The sequence below is a fragment of the Opisthorchis viverrini genome, assembly GCF_000715545.1.
Source record: "Opisthorchis viverrini unplaced genomic scaffold opera_v5_319, whole genome shotgun sequence".
NCBI lineage: Eukaryota > Metazoa > Platyhelminthes > Trematoda > Opisthorchiida > Opisthorchiidae > Opisthorchis > Opisthorchis viverrini.
In genome coordinates, this window is record NW_008751976.1 from 454,111 (window position 1) to 477,970 (window position 23,860).

Here is a 23,860-nt window from a genome sequence, read left to right on the forward strand (position 1 = left end):
TTTCTCTCACGTTGGGACAGGTTACCCGGGATCTATTGATGCAACCACTAGTTCGAATCCCGTTATGACGTCTGCAGTCAATGTTACGCGGTGAGGCGAAAAACATCTAACACCATGAGAAAGGAGAAGTGGCTGCTGATACGTACAACACAGAGAGAACCAATATGATTTCCTGACTAACCTTAGAAGCAGGTCTTATGTAGAAAGATGGATTGGCTATCCAGAAAAGCAACTTCGAAACTGAATGAAGCTACTGAGCTAGTCTCCACATTAAACGTCCAAAAATCTATAATAAAAAAACGAACGTCGCCCTTTTACTATGCCAAGATCCATAAGTTATTTCTGTAAACTTTATCACATCAAGAAAGTCCAAGTTGAACGCATTGATCGCTGTTGTGTATCCGTGTGCATAGCGGCGAGAAGGAACACAGATGAAGTGCCCCCTGTACAACTGCGTATCACTGAGTGGTTTCACTCCCCCCAAAAAGTTTTGTCTCCAGCCACAAAATGAACAGGTAGTTGTATGAAACGTTTATTCCGCAGAATCACCACAAGGAGACTGAGAAAGCAAGCTATTCCTAATGTCCTGAGGAACGAACCATGACAACTAGGTTTATAGATTACATGACCAGAAGAAACAAGGAAGAAATTGGATGACATTTAAAAGAAGTGCCTCTACTACTCGCAGGTACCCGAGAGCCATAGAGCCACGGACGTGAAAATCACGATGGAATTGTTTTTAAAAAGGTACACAAAGTCTGGGGGTTCCAACCCACCAGGAGTTGCCGATTCCTAACGCACTTTACCTACTCACGAGTAGCGTGGTAAATCACCAATTGCAGCACTCGCATATTGTAGAAGCAGCAAGCTGACAAGTAAAGAGTTCAAGCGAACATCGTACTATCAGCGGGAGGTAGAAACAGACCGACTGATTCAGTCAGTCTGGAAACAAGTACCCGATGTCAAGGAGAGTTCAAAGGTCACCTAAAAGACGCATTATAATGTAGCTCCCAGACACCTGTTCGGGGATGCGGAAATCGGGTGGCAGAGTGGCCAACGCTTCCTCATAAGCCTTGAGAACGAAGATTATTGGCAAAATTAAACAGTGTCACCTTGCACACAAGATATTACTGCATCCGAATAGTACCTGAAGAATCTTTTGAGTAACCAACTTATTGAAAATGCTGGGGATTGCGCACCAAATTAATTCAAGGAAACATCGGACAGTCCCGTTCAATAAATCCTGTGGGCTATCAATACCACTTCCATTGCAAACCTACAAACCACAGAGCCCAAACTCTTCTATCTCCCTCAATGTCACTTATCCAACAAACTGTTGATATTTTTTAACCTGTGTCATTTGGTTTCATTCGCAAACCCTTTGAATGAATAAGGCACAAGGCGCTCGCTCCTTTTAGCTGTTGTCTTGCCAGTGATGAACGCGCCAACAAGGGCGGTGAACGATGGTGACCCGAATGAAATGCACATACGACTGAACTTGTTTTCGCTGCGCTCATTTTAAATAAATGAGAGGAACCCCCATCTTTGTGATTTCCAATCCATTATCAAATGACTGGATGTGATCCCCACATGAATAGTAGTCATTTTCTGCAAATGAGTAGCTAGTCTGAGGTCAAAAATAGGGGTAGTTATGCAATTACATTGCGTCAGTCTTTCAGTTTCATCTTCCACAGAGCACCTTCTGGAAAGTTGTGCAAGCGAAACCGTTTTTCGGTAATCCGGAGTATACACCAGATAGGTCACACGGCCTTATAAAACAAGTCGGATTGAAAGCATCGAAAAATGCTTGTTAATAAGTCGATTAACAATGGTTAGAACTATTCCTTCTAGTCCGATCAACGGGCACTCATTTTAGAAGTGTTATCTCAGTCCTAGCCTGCTGAGAACGGGGTACACTCATTGAGCTGTAAGTACGCACGAATGTTCAGTTCACTCGAGGTAGACTCAAACTGACAAGCCAGAAAAGCAGCCGAAGAAACAACCTACCGCATGTCTCATCAGTTGGTTCATTGAACGGATCTACCGATGCTCAAATTCGGATCTTGTCAAACGAAACCAAACACTCAGGGAATAAAAAAGGGAGGAACATTCGCAGTGTACGCTCTCGCCTGGTTGGTTTTAACTTTTACGATCCGCTGCTCTTTTCTCTTCACACGCGGGCAAGCATAGACTCACTTGTCTCCAGACAAGTGGTCTTACGTGGGGAAGAATATCAGTTCCACTTAGTTGGGAAATCGTAAGTGCAGCCGTTGCACGTCGACAGTTTTGATGAGCCATCCCAGAAATCCAGAAGGGTGAACACGTAATTCTAGCGAAACAAACGATTACCTACATCACATAAGTGGATGGGAGAACGAGGATGACTTTGAGCTTGTCTCACCTATCTTGCTCGAATGTTATACTTAGCATGCATCATAATCTCGAATAAATAAGTCTCATGTAGCCCGAGCTTAAATCGCTTGAACCGAAAGGTAGGTTTGATACGATTCAATTCAGGTTTCTTGACTATGAATCAACCTAAGATGCGTAAAGTACTGGGCTTGACCAGAGAACTTATATCGGCCATGCCTTCATGCACTTTTATACATGTACAGGGGTCTTACAGAGGTGAGAGATTCTACAAAGTGTACCCTTGCTTTGATTCGACGGCATTGACCATGTTACATTACAGATAGGCTTTATTATCACCGTACTCGAGCATCGAAGGTCGTCAATTTAAGTGCCAGATACATGGAGGATGCCCTTCAATCTGAGTGAATAGAATGCTCTCTTCAAGAAAGTCCACTCTTCGGGGGTGGGGGTATCACCTTAGGTAGCAGCAAGGATGGTAGGATATTAGAGCCACAGACGAGTGTAGTGGGTTTTTCAGCGAAGCGATTATAAAATCCCGGGAAATCGAAAGGTTACAGGTCCGAACACTCCTATAATTCGTAGGATATGCGTTTCTGATGAATCGTCTGTCCAGCGTCTCATTGTTTTCCAGAAACTGTCGATTTTGATTGGCAGAGTGAATTGCACAACAGGGACCCGGTGGGTTATCTGAGTATCTGATTGTGAGTGAGTACTCGTTCTTCTACATATACCTGGCGGAACAGGAGTGGCAGCCACAGACTCGTATATTGGTCAAGGTAAATTCCACAGTTAGTTATCCAAAAGTTCCCTCACAGATAGCGAGGTTCATCAGAGGGTATCGCAGCCACAATTGAAGAAAGAAAAGTGGACTTTGATTCATCGCTTGATGTGCTTTCGTTATCTGGCAATCAAGTAAATAGAAAGGCCCATTATTTCGGCGGGTGTTCTGTGGCTTAGAAATACCACAGAATTTCCAAGTACCTCGTATCTAGCATAAGACTTCCGAATGAGGATCTTGGGTTCGTTCATCCGTTTGCATAACTGGGTGGCTACATAAGCTGTGAATGTAGGGTGATAAATTCAACGTACGCATACTCAAGGCACGTGTAATATTCTTCAAGCTACGTAGCACTTGTCGCTGAAACACATTCCACTGAAGCGAAAGGGTCACATCCACAAAATAACTGTGAGATTAGTCCTAATTCATGACAGTAAAGCTTGACCGCTCCACTCCGAAAGCCTCAAACTTCTCCAGATTTTTCACCATAGATGTTTCTTGAGCAAAAACAAGCGCTAGGTGATTCCAGATAGGGGGAGATATAATGCTTGCCAGATTGAGATAGCTGGGATAAATTTCCCGAAAACTCCAATCACGATCTAATAAAAAGACCTAGGTTTCCATTCCACTCCCGTTCGCGAACGACTTAAGGTGCACATACGAGAGAATTTGAACGAAACATGGTCTGACGGAGCATACGGAAATTGTACAGACCCTTCAACGATCGGCTGAGTGGTAGATAGCTGAAACATCTGTCGACTGCACCCAACGTACTGCGCCATTGGGCTGCACTATATATGGTTTCGGGTATAAAACCGAGTGGAATAAATGCATTATCATATAACCTGTGCATTAAGATAACCACCTGTCTGCTGTCGTTCTTTGTGAGTTCATCATGGGGCGGAAAGACGGTTAAGCTACTCAAAAGGTCTTGCGCCTCATTCGAGCTAAAAATACAAGGCCAGTCCAGCTGCGTTGGAAGACTTGCCGAACCGAACTAAATGGAACACAAAGGCAGGTGCGTAGAATGATCTTTTCAATTTAAACGATCTGAGAAATTTACCCGCACATGCTGAATCAAATGTTCGCGGCAAATAACGATAATGCTGCCACTGCCATAGTAAAAAGCCGTTGCACGCGACGCTCAGGATCTGACGCGTTCCTACACGAATCACCCATCAGGGTTATAACGATTCTGCTCAAGGAAAACCATCACACGTGTGCAAAGTGAACGGGGACCAACTCTAAATATCGTGGTGCCCTCGTGTGCATCATCCGGAAGTAAACGTTTAAGTCTGGACTGACGTGTTTCATTGACATACACTACAACTATTTGACCTGCCAGCATCCGCAGATGGGCTCATCTGGCATTACAGATAGGCTTTATTTGCATACAGCCCTGCACAGTGAAAAGCAGATCGTGGATTACGTGTGTAAGTGAAAGGATCTTGTTAGTTGTGGAAAGGCAGTCGAAGTAATGGCAGCGCAATAAACGGCAGGTTTTGCGAGTCCGAATTTCTTCCGACGTCATAGTCTGGTTACCTGAGACCTAAGCTAGTATTTCATCTATGTGCTCTTTGGATATCAAAATCTTTTGTCCTTTGGTTTGACTTGTGCGTTTGGGACCACAGAATGCTATTTCAACTCAAGAATACGCAGCATGGCAACTGATACTGAACGCTCTCGCCAATGCTTGTGAGTTGTCCCCGATCCGAGGTCATACGAGGAACCTCGAGTGGGTATCGATGGGTGCATCATTCATTCAACGCCAATTAACACGGATCACGGAAACGAGAAGAATCCACGCTCCTAGACGCAGCTGATTAGCCTAATGACACGCCTGGTGGGAAGATCGCAGTGAGGCCATGGTTAGTTGATGGACAGCTGTTGCGTTCCTGTTCGACCCTTTTGGGGTATGTGGAGAATGGTTAAGCCGAGTGTTTCCCAGATATCCTGCTGATCAATACGAGTACGATGTTTTCGATTAAAATTAAAATTCAGAAAATATTTTGAAATGTATTGAACAATTAACACAGAACTGAACGATTTTGCTAACTCTGAACAATTTTGGGAAGTTTTTGCCCCATTTTGTAAAATTTCCCAGCAAAGCTATTTTGAGTGCTCGAACAAGCCAACGACCACCATCTACGATACCTGAGCTACCAACATTTTCCTCTATACATATATATATATATATATATATTGTGGGAATGCTGACACAGCTCATGGACAAAACTTGGGATGAGCTATCGACAGCTTGAAGATGACAACTGAAAACATTTTGGGAAGTCCAGAATGTAAGGAAATCAAAAGGATGCAGCTTCAGACCCAGGGAGTCAAGGTGCCTATTTGTTCGCTAGGTACTCATACAGTAACTTCCTACTTAAATGGATAAAGTTCGTGCCACATGTGAAGCTGTTCTTTAACAACCGGCCAGCTGTAACACCCTTCCGGTCCCTAGCTGCCATGCCACCCGAAGCAAGCACGAGAGCTGAGATACTGCCAGGTTGCCCAAACCTAGACAAGAAAAGTCGAGAGGCAGAGGTCGGGTTCAAACCACTTGAGCCCACTTTCCCCCGCTCTTTAACAATTCGTGGGAGCCGACACATTCCGACGGCAGTGAAGTCAAGATGGGCCTCTGTCCGAAAAAGAGTGCGGATAATCTAACGGGATAATCCATATTAAGAGGAACAGAAGGCCTACCTTGAAGGACCAGTACCAGCGATGGAGGGAGAACAAAGAGTACCAACTGATAATTTCTGTCATGTTTCGTAACCGTACATACTTGTTGACACATGTAGCGATACCCTGCGAGTACTAAATCGTATCCAGCAAACTTAGTGTTGCTAATAAACGTCATCTTCTGGGACGGAGATTCTGAGTCAGGCCACAGTGGTGCTTAGAAACGCTGACAAACAGTGCCCCTCCGAATACACATGAAGTTGATTACGTTGGCATTAGACGTGACAGTCACCTATTCCCCATCGCCGAGTTAACTTTTCAGTGCTCCGATCAGGCATCCCGGATTCCCTGGTATCCGCTTCCAACCCATTAGTCACCGATGAACAAAGCTGTGGAGGGTGAAACTATATTGTTACTTGTGTACGATTCTCAATAACCGGTAACAAGTCTGACCGACAACCATATAGCCACCTGGTGATAAGGGAATTTGTCACAATGGTCGGCACTGAGATCAAAAGCGGCATAATTTCTCTTGACAGCCGTACACACAGGCACCTTAATGATATACGGCGATGTACCGTCAAGTCAGTTGGTCGCCGATCGTCCAGTTAGACTGAAACTGAGAGTCAGTCACTGGAGTTATAAGTGATTTTAGAAAATATTTTCCATGACTTCGGATAGGCTCTGCTATACCTCAGCCACTATGGTCTGAGTCTACCAGTGTTTAACGACAGTGGAATCCAGTTTCGGAACAGCTGACGAAATTTTCTTTTATTTCAACGGCCTGATTTACGATGAGCTGTGGATGGGGATAAAGGAGTGTGGCGAAATGCTAATTCCTTTCAGATATATGAGCTGCTTGGAAGAATTCCAGAACATAACATACATCAGTGGTAGATAGAGGTGGATGAGAGAGATATAATGTTCTGGATTGAAAACGAACGATGTGAAACACTTTTATATTTCACTAATGTACTCTCAAATGGATGGAGTATGAAACCGGCGCTAATTTTATGACCAAATATCGTCTAGTCTATTGAGAGTTCTGTGCGAAATTCCCTTGAGATTCGCTCGATCGAGCCCACTATGCACAGTTGCTTTTCACCTTCGCCCAAGCTTCTGGTAATAACCTGACCATCAGATAAGTCAATCAAACTGAAGTAACAACCACAAGCTCCTGTTAAACTATTTGAGTTCATAGTTGAAATAAGTCTAGCACAATCACATAAGCTGAGTTTGCGTGGGCCAAGCGATGTGACTTTACGCTGAAATAGCCTTGGTACGAAATCCGGCAGTACAAGTACTTGCTAGAAAAGCAAAACATTGAACTCAACCAAAAGTTTATCGTTGCTCTAGAGCTGATTGAACAGTAATATAATCAGAGCTCAAGCTTTCGAAATGACGTCCTCAATCCGTATGCTGATGAAGTTCAATCCAGCTCATTCTTCCGTGATTTTCGACCTGCGACTGCTCAGCGGGTGCATGGCACTCATGAGCCCAACTGGGAATGAGAGTACGATACAAATATACCAGCAGTGTTCGACAACTCACATCCAACAAGCATGACAACGATGGAGAACACCTTCTCCGCGTTGGTATTGGGACTGACATTTCCAAAGCCGATTGAGGTAAGACTTGAAAAGGTGAAATACAGAGCAGTTATGTACTTTGTCTGTATATCTGGTCCAGAACTTGGATCTTCCGTGTAGTGCTGCTCAGTCTGCATTGCCAGTGTGTTAAGCCATCCTATTTTTGGTCCCTCACCTCGATGCTCTTCTTTACCAATGGCATACCTACCAGAGAAAAGAATGGAGGGGAACAAAATAGACGGAATCGAAAGGAATAGAACTTTAGTGAAGTATAATAAACGAGTCGAAGGAGATAACAGAAAGGTGATAAAGCTCACAAAAAAAACAATTCAGCCACTAAACCAATCACGATCACAACGGCAGCAGTGTCTTGTTTGCTATGAATGCTTTAAGTACGGCAACCTAAACAACCTTCAGAGGCTGGTAAACAAGTCTTCTGGGCTAGGGTGGACGTGAAAACCAGCCGATATGAGAACCACATTGGTAACTTTCGAGCCTGACTTATTCAGAATAAGTTGAAGACGGTGGGGTTCCCCTGGCTGACACTTGTCCGGCTTTGATGTCTACCACAACGCTGACCCTCACGTCCGATTTGTGGTCCGGTAGCCAGCTGATTTCACAAAACCACAGATCTGGCATAAAAGAACAAATGCCTTACCATCGCTTCTACTTGCAAGTTGATTCCACACAAATCGTGCCCTAACCGGTTTGTATTTCAGTTTTTTTATATCTATTCGTTGGTTGGTTCATTCAAACACGAAATTGTCCAAATCAAAATGGGGCGTGTACGATGGGCTCCATATACTTATCAGCTTACTTCGTTCGTAAACTTCATCTGCATCCCGATTATTGAGGAGAGGTAACCACTTTGTCCAACAAATCAGTCTTCAAAGACCGTCTCTGGTTAGAAACTTGAACATCTGATTGTACCCGGTTCCTGTGGGAGAATTAGCCATCACCATGTCATGTATTCATGCTTCCTATTTCTGAAGATCTGTGGCATAATCCGTACAAATGGGGAGCCAGTCTTCGGTTTAAAAATGGCTACCAGAGACGGACAGATCGAGGTCAGTGACATCTGAAGTGACCGTGGAAAACCGTTCCTTAGGTTGTCCTACTTGAATGACCTTAGTGGAAAGATAACGGATATTTTCCGCAGAAGACAAGAAAAAGGGTCACCAAGAATGGTGTTACACACCAGTAAATTCGAACGGGTATTACCTGAGGAAATTGGTACAGTAAGAGTTCCAAACGAGATGCCAAGTAACTTCGGGTTATCGCATGAGATCCCTGTGGCAGAGCCTAATAGGTCCCCGTGCAGAACTATGATAAAGCTTTGAAAGACACTTGGCCAATCCACTTAAAAAGTTCCCTAAAAGCCTACCACGATTGCAAACTGAATAACATCTTTATTTGTCAATCTTCCTAATGTAACCTACCATATGCAAGCCAACCAGTGAGCAATTAGCGCGAAAAGTGCTGTGAGCAACAAGAGAATGGAAGCCCCGTATTCCGAGTATCGATCCAACTTTCTCACAATTCCGAAAAGCCGCAGCAAACGTGCAGATTTGAGCAGAGTCGTTACCTGAGTTGGCTAGAAAAATTGAAGACATGAGTGAGCCAGTGTGAATCGGGGACAGGGACTATCAAGGCTAGACAAGAGAAACAGAAACTGTGCGGAAATAATCTACTCGGCTAGTAAGGGTTAGTGCTTCTGAGGGGCATCTTTCGACGTTGATGCACAGCAAATGGGGGCCAACCGATCACGGTGTAGTTTTAGTTCAGGTCCTACAAGTACTGTCACGCTTAAACCGGTGAATACTGATACGACACGAGGTTGCGTCTAAAGCAAACGCGGTTCTGCACAGTAATACGATGAGAGTAAAACAGTTTTACATTACAAAACGAGTAGTACAAATTACACCCATCTTCCTATGGTGAAGACAGGTAGTATGTGTACGGTTTACCGCTCCTAATCCTGGCCCAATGACCAACTGGTTTTACGGGACCAGGTTGTACTTTGATATCGCTGTCGTCAGTAAGGTGTAAGAAACGGCTGATATGTGCTGACAAGGCGCCATGCGTGGTCGTTGCCCTAATTCTCCATCCGTACCTATCACTGTAGCCCGAGATTCTAAGAGATGGGAGAGTCACTCTCATGAAAGTGTGTAGGTAGTTATGGACAATGTGTCGAAATATTGGTAGCCCGGGCACATTCAAGTGTTCTTAATCAGGTACTGATACTCCACTCGCCAAGCTTGGTAAGTAGCTTACAAACGCTTCTTCAAAGGTCGGAGAAGCGTCATCAGTGCGCGGTATTACAAGACACCAAGATCGTCGAACCTGATTAAAGACCGGATAGCTGTAGCTTTGAATAAAGTACGAACACAAGCGGGATTCGAAGTGTTTAAGGAAATTTAGGCATGCTGACGTGATCGGCTGCGATGTTCGTCAACGATGCTTCGAGATGGCGCAAATCCATGTAACCCAAACAGCTCAAACCACAATGGTCCGTGAGAACTGTCATTGGCAAACAGGAAGACGAACTAGTGAAAACGGCTCTATATCCCATCACCTGAACGAACTGGCACAAGAGTTCTGAGGACCGGCTAAAAATTTGTCTCATTACGACAAGATCAGGTGTCCATCGTTTAGAAGTTCCAAAAACTCATGGTATCCGCCGTTGGAAGTAGGATTAGACCATGGCGCACGGAGGGATGCGACTCACTCGACTCCAGCAGTTATACGCCGTAAAGTATTTGGTACTCCAAGTGGAACAATAAGTGCACTTTTTCCTTTTTTAAGGGTCATTGGAATCACATGAAACACTGCTGACCCGTTATCGCGTTTCCCCAGAGTGAGATCAACTTTCTGAAGAGGACGCTTCCACTGCAGTGGACTTGATTGTCGAAGTCTCTGCTAGAATAGATAACATTTTTTGGGTCCCTAGAGTGATACGAGTGTATTTTATTCAGGCGCAAGCAACTTTTACATAACTCACAGCGGTTTCTCTTTTTATCGACTGAAAAACCTCTTTTACATTAAATACGTCACATTTCTCGGATATGGACAAGGATTAATAGTAATGCAGAGAAGAATCACCACTAAACATCGAATTTTTTTTACTAAAGCCTATTGAAGCACGATAGATGAGAATCACACTCAGTGTGAAAAGCAACTTGCTACAATTGCTAAATACACGAGAAAGCAATCAGGCAGATGTATTCAAAGCCTAATGTCATTAGTTGTTTACCGTTTGTCCACTCGGCAGTTCACTATTGCTTTCCAGTTCTCATTTCTCAGGCCATACGTACAGCATGAATTAAATAAACAGGTAATTCGGCAAACAATTCACTTCACTGTGTGTGTATGCATAGCACGGGTGAGAGGGTTGCGTGTATGCAGCTTCGGCGAAGTATGGCTGCGATCACTTCTATCAGAAAAGTATACAGCGATCGGCTAAAAAGTCGTCCAACGTAAACTAATCACTAGTGTTGTTTGACAGTCATAGAAAACGGCAGAGTTAATTGCGAAATCCAATTAGTCACACAATAACGCTTATGCTGTACGCAAACGCCCACCCACACCATTGAGGTCAGCTGAGATGGACACTGTTGTATTATAATGGAAGCAGAGCAGAACTCTGTCCAGAAGCCGACAAGCAATGGGCGCATTTAGCAGTTGAAGTGCCAGGCCAGATGTATTCACCGAGACCTTGGGTTTTCACTAAAAATACTTGGTTCATGAAAGTCGAGTGATAAAGGAGTGAATTTCTATAACAATCGCTGGACACCTTACGATCGCCAGCTAACAAGCTAAGTTAGTCCGCTTTGATGTGTGAACAGTGGCTGCATTCGACATCTGTTAATTATCACACGATGACTTCTCGGGTCATCTGTTGCTTGGGTAACGTAGAGGACTGAATGACTAGATTATCGATTTCGGAAACAGACCCAGTCGCTTATTGTTATTTGTAGCAGTCTCGGTTGCTTTTACGTGAAATGGACGTAAAGGTGTCACTTCATGACTAACGAAGCGCAAAGCATTTAGAATGAAACGAAAATGTACGAAACTTGACCTCAGATAAATCCACTCGCAAGAAACTGAAACCATATCTTGGTGGCGTGGACAATGAATTCGGTCAGGCCCGTTTGGTTGGAAGGTTTGTGTAAGCGCTTTTTTATCAACATATAAAGTCAGTCTAAATGAAAGGTTCATGAAAAACCAGCTACTCAACGGAGGAGAGCATACGCAGGTGATCTAGTCTCATCCTGACCCTCCCCAGGCTTTTCGGAAACAGGTTTACATATTTCGGATATGAACGTCTTATTGTTTTCAACTCCGCAGATTCCAGAGCACTCCATGGTTTTTCAGTCCGGTTATGGACCCCTCAGTCGTTCTGTTTCTCATTTTGACGTCCGATTCTTACGCTTATCCGACTGTTAAACCCGAATCGTGTGACCCTTTGTCTCAGTAGGAGTGAACTGATCAGTGTTGAAAGCCGATTGACACATTGAGCATGATCAGTTGAAACGTTCTGTCCGCAAAAGCATTAGCTATTTAAAGTAACATGCGGAGGATATAGGTTGACGGGGTTGAAACCGACAGATTCACGAGATTCTCGGATCAGCAGGATACACTTATCTTAGGGACGGGGCATTTTCACATGACCTGTAGACGAAAAACAATATGAACCTAACTCGCAATCGGTTCACGGTGTGCACCTTCGTTTCCTGGATTACCCACAGTTTGGGGCTGAATAAGAGTCTGTGGTGATCTGGTCTCATCCTGACCCTCCCCAGGCTTTTCGGAAACAGGTTTACATATTTCGGATATGAACGTCTTATTGTTTTCAACTCCCAATTTAAATGATATCGCAAACCATCAAAGTAGGGAGGAACAATCGGAAGAAACTTGAATTAGATCGGAGCTNGACCTGAATGAGCACCGAGACTGATATCATTGATTGGTTTGAAGTCACTTCATTTTGTGGTCCGAGTTCGAAAATGTTCCGCTGAGGAAGAGAATGCGGCGACACTCACAGAATGCGCTTTGAATTCCCATACGGAAACGCGTGAGAAATTTTATCTCAAACGTGGCTGAAACCGCCGATCAAACAGCGGCGCTGGTATTGCTGCATTATGGAGGGAATAGGCTGCTTAAAGGTGCGCGCGTAGAATACCACCGACCGCGTCCCCAGAAGCTCTTATTAACGTATTGAAGTCAGTTTTAAAGAATGTTGTCAAAACTTAAGAGATCAAAAAAATGATATGGTCGAATAATGGAGATATATGTCACCGATACGATAACTCGTTGTGAATGTTGAGAGCTACAAGCAAACCTCCTTGAAGCTGATGAGCTTTACCATTTGGGGTGCCGTGACTGGTGTTCTGACCGACAGCTTTCCACAGGAAGATAGTATAAAACGTCGACGAAATTTACAACCAGAATGTTCTTCACACTACTGGATGCAAAAGAATGATTCTCTTGAGCAAGTGACCAACATCAACGACACTACCATTTGTATGAATAAACCAAGTACTTAAAAATGGGTACGGGAGATTCTAATGATGATTCCTTTGACTACACTCCCTGAATATCTTCATTAACTGATCCGTTATAGTCTCGCAAAGTGAACGGACAACGTGTTGGCTGGCACTTGTTCATTCATGTCTCGGATCAGCTACCAATTCTAGTTTGAGGCCCTTGGCGATTCGCACCTTTGTAAACACGCTGAAATTCACTGAAAAGCCGAGGGCATTACACGGTTGTTTCATCCTTATTAGGAAGCACCCAACGGAAGGAACTTAATGAAACTCTAGGGAGACTCGAACTCCCAGCTAGACGTTTGAAAAATCAACCGTTGGGCCACGAGCATTAGCTGGACGAAACAGCTGAACTGTGCCTTTTGGCTCCGCTCAGAGGATAAAAAAACCATCAGAAAATAATGTACAAATCCAGAATGTGGACAGCGAGTTATGTATAGAAAAACATAGAAGTCATCCTAAAACAGGATTACAGTCGTATTTACATTTTGCGTGATTGACGTTCAGTATGAAACTATCAATAATCTTCAGCACGCAAGTTCGGAGCAACGGCAGTCCAGAATTAGTCAGGAAAGAATGAAAACAAAAAATATCAAATTCAGGCGGTTATACCACACAGTAATGCTCCACATTCCAAATTCGCATATCGAAAAACCTCGCTAGGGTACATTTTAACCAGATCGTTTCGAACTGAAGGTTTTACTTGCACATTTACTTTTTTGAATTCACATATAGGGTAACAAAAACAAAACATTACATTATTTTATAATATGGATGTGACAAGCAGGCAACATAGGGACAACAGAGATAACTGATATTCCAATGAAGTTCAACCTCCAGTGAGTATACCATAATGTGAACGTGATGAGACTTTGGGCTGGTTAGTCAGCCACAATTCCATTCAAGCCATAGTTCACATTCCCAAGGGTTGTTCCAATGAACAACTGAGGATTAATGTGCAGCTGAGTCAATTGTTTGTAAGAATTTACTCGTAAAAGCTGACCAACATATCTTTAACATCCCCTATGGCTGGTGTGCTAAGCCAATAAAATCAGGTCACAATGTGGCTAAGTTAAACCGATCTGCCAGAAACAGTAGGAGAAAGTCACGGAATCTTGACGTATGGACTTATTGATCAGTTAATAATGACCTTGCGGTACCGCACGCACGCACCCAAAAGCAGATGGAAGGTGTGTTGGGGTGATCTTTGCGGAAACGCCCGCTGTACTTATTTGGAAGCGAAAAATCGATTCCCCGAACTACCGAACACTAAGACATAAGTGTGAGTAGGTAATGCGTAGGTGTTGACTGTACACACGAGCACCCCTGACTGTCTGATTACGTCCAATTACTGCCGCCATTGCGTGGGGCCAGCTAATGATTTACATTCTAGTGAAACCACCTACACAGTCTCGTAACTTTCTCAAGACTGCGGGGAACTATGCCACTTCTCACAGCCGAGTTGAACTGGCGTCAACACAAATGTGTCGAACATTCCTATTTCTCGATCTGATCTTGCAGTATCCCTACCCCTAGCAGTAAACACTAGAGGGCCGGGACAAACTCGCTTTTTTTTAATATTCGTCTCTTCTACTTAATGAATCGCGTTCCCCCCATTGTGCAAAAAATAGGACAAGGGCATTGCATTCGACTTGTTCCGAGAGTGAGCATTCGGGAGGAACAGGCGAATTCTTCTGCAATGGTTCGCAGACGAAAACAGCAGGAACCACCGATTAGAAATACCTCACAACCGTAGATTCGGAAACTAGTCGACAGAAAAAAAGAAGTCAATTACCAAAACACCAAGGGGGCAACCAAACGCACTTACTTTATCCTTGAGATTGATGAATACCAGATCGAATGGTATAGCCGCGACCAAATCAACGAAGAACCAACCCTTCAAATAATGCGTAGCAATGCGTCTGGGATGGGACACAACCTCGTCGTTTTTGTTCACATAGGTTGTACGGAAATTGATCAGAATATCCACAAGGAACATAATGTCCACCAGGATTTCAATTCCAAGCAGGTGGAAATTGTCCGCATCAGTCTTTTCTGTCGTCTGATTCATTCGAGACTGAAAAATGTACGAAAGGCATATCTAATACAGCAAAGCAGACCTACACATCAGAGTTAAGGGAGTCTAGCTGCTCTAGTAAAACGAAAATACTTGATTGCAGCCAGGTCGTTGCGGTCAAACACCGGAATTTTCTCACATCTAACTAACAGTTAGGAGGTGGGAATAATAATCTAATAAGAACACCTTTACTTCAGGGGTTAACTTGCACATATTCGTTCCTCAAAACGAATGCACTTCAGTTCGTTCCGACAAGTCAATGGCATAAAGTGCACACGTAACCCCAACAGATTTTTGTCGGCGTCGAACGAAAATTGTTCATCAGACTTGGAAATTGCTCATTTGGGAAAAAATGCGAAGGAACGAAAAACCTTCCAACACAGCTCCCGCATCCAATGCGCAGCTACCTATCCCACCTCCCCGAATCATCGGTGAACGAAACTGTGACAGTCACAACCACCATACGACAAGTACGCGATTATTACAGCTGACAATGATGATGATTGGTAAAAAATATCGTACAACCACGAAGCTACTTGAAATCCAACTTTATTATGATCCAAAATCCGTGTGCAGACGACAAAACACTGTTTGAGGTGTAATGGAGAAGCATCGTAACACGTACTTAAAAAACCGCCACTCATCTCATCCTTCGAAATTATCACCATATTGCGGGTATCTTCGCAGAAAAGTCTCACAATGAAGCCATTGTTCGGTGAACATTCACCATTCGATGCAAATCAACAAGGTGAACAGCTGGTTTGCCTTAATTGGATCATAAAAGCAACGTGCGGAGAGACCGACACTACATGCTGATGCCTAGGCAATGTTAGAAAACACAAACGCACCAACTGACTACAAATGACCACTTTCCGCCTCATTCGTACACACTGAAACAGCTGTGCAGTTACAGCTGCACAGTAACTGAACTTGCGTCACACAAACCTCGATAAAAGGGAAAACCGCCTGTCCGAGTGTTCTGATCACTAACAGTACAAAACCCATAGCCCTATATGGTTTACCTAGTTTCTTCAGTAATAAGTGAAAAATAATCACAGTCCGAAAAAATTTCGTGTGAACATTATTATCATCATTGGCATCATCATCAATCTTAACTGATCGCATAGTGGAACAGGGAAAGAACTGTAAATTAGGACAAGGCTACTTAAAAACCACAGACTTGAAGCCATATTTTGCACAGGATTCAAGCGCCAAGCACCAGAGTTCACGTCCTCGTCTACCCGTAGAGATTTTACAATGCCCGGAGAATTCTCTAGAAGTCTGTTCATACTACCCATGGAAATCAATTATAGAGTTGCCTGCCTTTTATGGTAGGAAGAGTGCATATCGGCACATTTTCCTTTTATTCATCTGTCCACTGGCCATCAAAACCTAAAGCAGAGTTAACCGTTTCACTGAGGTGCAGCAAATGTTGTTTGGTCCAGAAAAATGGAGTTGAGGATGTCCTAACCTCTACACAATGAGAAGAGAACTACACACATATACATAAAAACCACCGTCAGAAAAATAAAGCGCATGAGGTCCGATAGAGTTGATGTAAACAAGTCTGACAAACTGGTGGGAATGATAACACAACACTACCTACCGATGTGATTTGTGAATACTTGTTCGAGTACTTGTTCGTCAGAAAAACTGTTACAAACGGGGTGGCTATCGCTGTATAGATGATCATAACCAGTATTATCCAATCCCAGATAGCTTTGAACATGCTATAGTGCTTCAGAGTGAACTTATGCATATGGGGAGATTGAAACCGGTGTTCCACGTGCAAGTCTTCATCCATGGATAGAAACTGAAAGCAGAAAAGCGAAGTAGATCAGCATGTAAAATAAACGAAGAAATAAGGAGCCATCTTTTGAATAATCACTCAAATCGGTCGATTGCTCACCAAACGAGTTCAGTTGGTGATGGACATTAAAAAAAAGAAACGTTAGACGCAATATTCGTACCACCCGTATGACGCTAAGACAGTTTCGTGGATACAGACCCCGGATGCTATGTTTCAATAAGTTTATAGGTCGTTGATCAGATGGCTGTTGATCTGTTCGCCGAGCCTGGCAATTGGCTTGCAAACGTTTCGTCACCATACGAGGAGACATCATCAGCGCGCACATCACCAACTGCGCACTGATGATGTCTCCTCGTATGGTGACGAAACGTTTGCAAGCCAATTGCCAGGCTCGGCGAACAGATCAACAGCCATCTGATCAACGACCTATAATAAACAAACTCACCCGAGCTACCAATATTTCACCACATTACCAAATTTATAGGTCCCCTGAGGCTTGAGTTCTTCCAAAAAGCACACCTGATTGATAAGTGCAAGATTTCGGTGTTTCAAATGACTAGAAACAACCCAGTCAAATTTTTTAGGAGTTTTGTGTCGTCGGAGACGGCTAATTCCTTAGAGTTTCCCAGTAAAAGAAACCAACGAGCACATCTCCGTTACCTTCGAAAAATCAGCTGTTTTCATTCAGTATTTATGTCAGAATCATTTACGAGAAACCTCATGGGACTATGTTCACAATATGAATGGAAACTCAGCATATCGCTACCGTTTTCGTTTTTATTTCCTGCCTGAACACGCAACTGAACGATAAAAACAACGCGCTTTCCTCATCGATTGCTAAAGAGACGTCTCTCTCGGGCGAGGAGTTGCGCGTACCCAGCTGAGGCACAACAACCGCAGAGAGAAGGGAAGGATATTAAAAAGTTACAGTTAGAAAGGGCGACTGCACTGTATATCACTTAAATACTCCAAACAACATCCTAGGGCTAATCCGGAAACCCCGGATGCAGATGAACACAATACTTGCTGGAAATACGGTCACTGGATGGTTATTGATGCAAACGAAAAGGACTGATTGACTGATTTTCATCTATGCTTCTATCTGACTGTGCACATTGGACAGACCGGGTCAGCAAGATCCCTTCTGTGTATGACTAGAGACATAGCTGATAACGTTATCAATGGCCTTGCCAGTCTCTATCCAGACTGTTTGAATGAGTTTCTGAAGGTGTAGGCACCTCGGAGTGATTTTGGTATCCCAGTACTAATTCCCTTCCCCATCCAATTTTATTCTTTCATTCACGATAAGGCAGAGCCACCAGTGCTGAACACTGATGCTGCGCTGTCGATAATGGTGGTACCAGCCGTTCCCCATATTATGTGGAATATCCCTTCTAGGAAAGGACAGATGTAATTACTGTATGACTGCATAATATTCGCTGGGAAATAAATAATAGTGATCACTGAGCAATGGCATCCTTCCAACTCGCAGCTGCCGGGCAACTCGAAGGATGCACACATGCTAAAATACTACCCCGTTGCGAAAGTCCAGACAGGAGGAATCGAAAAGCAAGGGTTGAGTCCGAACTACGGATCCTTCGCGTCGTGGTTTTGCGTCTTAACTGCCAAGATATCTCGAACTCGCTGGGACGGGCAATTCTGCTGCCATTCCACGGAAATATTATCACCAACCGGCAGGAATGGATTTACTTGGGTTATGTGGCCACATGCATGAATGAAGCGATCAAGGTACCAGTTCAGACAGCTGAACGCTCGTTCTGTGCAGACTGAGGATTACTCAACTCATGAATTATTGCACATGGAAACTGAAAAACGATTCATGGCGCAGAAAAAACTGTCTAAAACTCCACGTATGTATCTTTCAGTCCCATTTATCCAGAATAAGGTGGAGACTTACCTGTGCAAATTTTTCGGTCACAGATGCCTTGGTAGGTTCAGGATGACTACTTAATACCAGACGCAATGCTTCTGATTCGGCCAAATTTCCATAAGCCCCAGTGCGTTTCTGAGCGCCCGACGAGTGGTTTATAACCAGAGAGTCTGCACTGCCGGCTCGGGAATGATACCAGGTCGCTGGTCGACGTCTTGTTGGTGAACAGTCTCCCGTTTGTGTGGCCTGGCGTGGAGAGATATCATGCTCTGATCTCGAGTCCGGAGCCTTCGGTTTATGTGAGGTAAGTAGAGAAAGTGGGCGCTTTGTAGCCTGTCGTAGAACGCCTGATTTCGCATCGTGTTGTGGAGCAGGTTTTTCTCCGGAACTATCTGTGGAACTTCCTTCGACTGAACTGGATGGTACATCAGCCAGATTATCGGACACTTCTGCAACCCAGATGATCAATAGCAGTAAGCTAGTATACAACCAGTCGTGGGAAGAAAATTGCAAAGCCTCTTAAAGACGTTAATATCAGCAGCTAGAAAGCCACGGATTTTTTTCCGCAGACGGTGGGCTATCCCACCAATGACGCCTGTTAGACTGTCTAAGGCGCGTCTGCTGAAGCTAGTATACAACCAGTCGTGGGAAGAAAATTGCAAAGCCTCTTAAAGACGTTAATATCAGCAGCTAGAAAGCCACGGATTTTTTTCCGCAGACGGTGGGCTATCCCACCAATGACGCCTGTTAGACTGTCTAAGGCAGCGTCTGCTGTTTTTTTTGTCAAAAGCGGAGACCAGACAATGAGCTGATGTGGGAACAGTGAATCGGATCAGGTGACCACGAGGTGAATTGTTGATAGACTTACTTCAGCGAAATGAACCTCTGTGAATTGATCCAAACTCATGAACTAGACAGGAATCTCACCAATATGCATCGAGAGAATGGCAAATCAATCAACTCCAGTTGTTGAGCAAAAAATTAAGACTACAATGAATGTTGTAGCATGCCCTCGCGGATCCGCACCAACGATGCGGAATCAAAAACAGTTAAGCAGTGAGTCCTTATAGCATTTTCTTCCTTGGAGAAACGCTAAAAATGGTCTTTTTCCGTAAGTGCTCACGCTCTCTCTGGAGGGTGGAAGAACGTACAGAATCAATTTTGTTTTTTCCACTTTATTTTCTTTCCACAGCAGTTCATTCAGCTGTGATACCAAAAAACTAGCTACAAAATCCTATCTCCGCACACAACACACGGTTAAAAAGATTCCCATGGGAAACATTCTAAAGAAACACTAGTTTATAAGCCTCATTCTGCCCTCACCTGAAGTATCGTTTTGGGCTGCTACATACTGTCCAAAATATTCGTTTCTTTGCTTATCAGTCCATAAAAAGTGAGTGAACCCGCTCTAGGGAATTCGACAGTTTTATGTATGTCCAATGAGGCCAAAATTCCCATCTCTATGATGTTTTTTCCTCAAGATTACGATGTGACCATAAATACCTGAACATTTTGTTGGCCGAAAGGGCCATGCCTGGTAGCCATGATTTGGGACGTCCCTCCGTCCACAAGAGAACGCACTCACCAGTCGATTAGCAGTAACCATATATGTTCTGGATTAGCATAACAGCTGGTGACGGATGAACCACGCGCTAAGACGTCCGATGTGGATACACCACTTACGAACACTAATTCAATCGGTTGTTCAGGTGAGATGACTGTCAATCAGGTTTCTCTTGCGCGAAAGTAACGAAAGATGGCTGCTTCCTTTAACCTTCAAAAAGGTAGGACCACCTGGCTGTTAGAATGGTATATATTATGGGGATGAGCTGTTCAAAAATTGGCAGCTCTGTAGTGTTCCCAGTCGCTCAGTTGAATAGTTTCAAACTGCCCTAGAAATGCTGATGTTTGCATTCACCTAAAAATTAGGATGCGGTATGCGGTTGGTTGGCATGCTCCCAGAATGTGCAATGCCACTGGTTTTGTGTTTTCAGTACGTTTCAGTACAATGTAGCATATCCTCCATTCCATATGCAAGCAGCCCTGTCATATTCTGTTAAGGCAGAGGGATAGAAATTGCAATACCTAACCCAAAATGAAGCATACAGCTCGACTAACGTAAAAATAAACCAGTGACTTTTCGTCCGTATGCATTAAGAGGAGAACATTAATTTAGAGTAAGGAAGTGTGATACGGATACCAATAAAGAGGCTCTCAAATGGCATGTCTGGGAAATTTACGCATGCGAAACCACAAACCAACTCCGTAAATAGCGTTTTGTCGAGCATCAGCAGCAAAAACAATCAACATCGAAGCAGAGATTCTAAGCGGTTCTGAAAGGTGAAAAAATGCAGTTGTGCCACACAGAAGGACGATCCAATCAGATGAAACAATTTTAGCTGGTCCATGAAACTTCTGTCAAATGTTGTGAATCTTAGTGTGTACAAATTGTCGGTTACCGCGGAACTGTCACGACAGACCTTTCGCTATTAGTGGGACTCATAAAATGGGCGTACAGAGATACACTCATTTGCAAATCAATTTCGTTTTCACGAGAGACTCAACTGAATCTCTCGTTTATGATATTCTACAACTGAATGTGCTGCACACAGCCCGCCTCATGATTCAGTTGGCACAACATTCGAGATATCGCAGATATTTTCATGAAGGAAACTACTAATATCATAAACGAGAGATTCAGTTAAGTCTCTCGTGAAAATCAAATTGATTTGCAAATGAGTGTATTTCTCGAAAACAGCCCAATTTGGGTTCAAGTAGAACATAAGGTTGACGGAAACTCGGGGACTGCGCCTACCTGATGAGCCCCAAGAAGGGCGAAACCGGTTGTGAGCTGTCGAAGAGTTTTCAGCAACCTTGTGAGTAGTTTCCTTTATGAAAAAGGTGTACACAGATCTTGCAGGTGATCCCATGGTTTATATTTCCCGACTGTTGACCACTGTTGACCGGTTTCATACAGCCAGCAGTTGTCAACCTGCTGGCGAACTGGCACATCGATTCGCCGGACCATTCACCGCCACAGACTACAAACTAGCTAAATGCCAGCGTTGTAACTTCATGCAACTTTTTGTCGCTTTTGTGGGCCAAAACACAACGTTAGAATCAAACGCTTAATTTCATAACACTTTTTCAACGCCCTGAACGCCCAACTCCCTGCAAACATCTGAGTATAAGGCGGTCGTTACCTAACACCAAAAGCATCCGCCCCATTTCGCATAATGCATTCAGAAAAAATGTCTACATGTAGTTCCACTCAAGTAACTTCAACGCAAACACGCCTTTAACAATCCACACAATCCAACATCAAGCGGGAATCTGGTGAAAAGACCAGGAAGTAACAGTTGAGCCACAACTGTTCTACCAAAGGGCATCATTGTACACCTGTTTTCTGTCGGCAAAAGTGCTTTCATCACAAGCATTCATTGTTCACCCATATTTTACGTTTGCAGACATCGACTAACCTCATTTTTTATTGGGGTCTATGGGGCACATTAAAAGACTGACTCCATCCCAAAACAAATGTTTCCGCTTATGAGGAAAATCTTTTGGTACGGTAACAGATCAAAGAAAATCAAAACGAATAAATTTGAGCGCAAGCGACTGCAGAACACGGTTAATTTTGTGAGACCACGGAAATTGTTATCATGTACATGGGGTGTTCGGCTAACAGTTATGGGGTTACAAATTCGCCTTCAGTGAAAAGAATCAGCCAGTTGGTCACAAAAACATCAGACAAGCTAGTACATAAGTTTTTGTTTTCGGCTCTAATGACGTGGAAAAGCAGAGCAGTTATGATGGTTCTATTTATCACCAAACATTATATATATATATATAACTAGACGAACCTTATGGTTGTACAGCAGTGATGCATCAGTGCCAACACTGATGTTGCCGTCTTTGATGATGATGATGAGTAGAAGACAATTAATGATGAAAAGCCCGCTTCAGAGTAATTTCCACCACACTCTTCAGTGGGGACATAAATACTAGCCCTTCTTATGTTAGGACATCCACATTGTTAACTACATGACGTAGTTATTCATGTCCCCCTACTCCCCAGATTAATTCATTACCCTTCCGGTGACTGTTCAAGTTTCAAGATTGAACTATCCTATTTTATACAAAATCTACTCTATATTAACTGTTTTTCTATGTTATCTGTTTTTACGACTCGATTTATTTACATTCATTTCCGGGTTTGCTGTTGAGCATTCTGTCTCACTTTGAACTGCATAACATTTTCCCGTTTAATTTGTCCGATAGCACGCTGCCTTTTCTGTGTCATCCTATACAGTACTGAAGGTGTCATGATAGTAATTCCAAACCATTTCGCTGGGAATCATTAATCTGCTTATAAGTATATCGAAATGAAATGGAAGTTTGAATTCAATGTCCGGACGCCCTGTTGGTAAACATTAACTCAACACTAGGATACCTTCAGACCACCCTTGCCGATGTATACTGAGAATTATTAAAAGATATTCTTAGTTTTCCATCGGGATATCTTCAGAACAACCCCAGGTTGTAAAAGGCGAAAAACCGTGAAAAGCTACCTTGCTTATACATGAGGAAAATTAAATGTTTGTAGGCCGTTCGCGGAAAATTGAATCCAGATGGTAATGGGCACTTGAAATAACTGATAACCAACCCTTTGCTAACATTTAAAACATCTGCTTACCAGACCATAAGACGTTAACGTAAGGATAACTGACTGCCATAGGAAAGCACAGTGAGATACCGAAAAGTCACGGCCTTGTCCTCAGTAAAACCTGGCATTTATCACGTTCAGTTGGGAGGCGTTGTGTCCATTTGATCTGTTTTTTACGCAATACATTTGTGGGACTTTTAAGGTAGGCATACTTTCCAACTCGAAAGCTTATTGCTTACAGCTTAACTGAATTGGGGTTTTGTTACATCGATTCCCAGATCATGCTTAAGGGGACCAACTTAGTAACCGGAAGGCCCGTGGTTCGAACCCAACCTCTGCATTTCAGATGCTCCTTTGTAGGTTTCCGCAACCCCTCGGTCATCGTGCCTCCATCGGGTGGCAAGGTAGCTAGGACCGAAAGTTCCCAGATCATGCTTAAGGGGACCAA

At 43.5% G+C, this 23,860-nt stretch overlaps 2 protein-coding genes across 2 annotated transcripts in view; one reads left to right on the forward strand and one right to left on the reverse strand.

Moving 5' to 3' along the window:
• T265_15006 (hypothetical protein) overlaps positions 1–23,860 on the reverse strand; it is a gene marked incomplete at both ends in the record, with an annotated part of 38,931 nt that overhangs the window by 10,590 nt on the left and 4,481 nt on the right. Inside the window, 5 exons of the mRNA XM_009176168.1 lie at positions 7,385–7,626; positions 8,862–9,016; positions 14,797–15,045; positions 16,652–16,858; positions 18,774–19,195. Coding sequence (XP_009174432.1) covers positions 7,385–7,626; positions 8,862–9,016; positions 14,797–15,045; positions 16,652–16,858; positions 18,774–19,195 — 1,275 coding nt within the window. The remainder of the gene's footprint in view (positions 1–7,384; positions 7,627–8,861; positions 9,017–14,796; positions 15,046–16,651; positions 16,859–18,773; positions 19,196–23,860) is intronic.
• Positions 4,153–5,818, forward strand: T265_09941 (hypothetical protein; the record flags this gene model as incomplete). Its single annotated transcript, XM_009176169.1, has 2 exons — positions 4,153–4,169; positions 5,524–5,818. The coding sequence occupies 2 exons, from the start codon at positions 4,153–4,155 to the stop codon at positions 5,816–5,818; spliced, it is 312 nt and encodes a 103-aa protein (XP_009174433.1).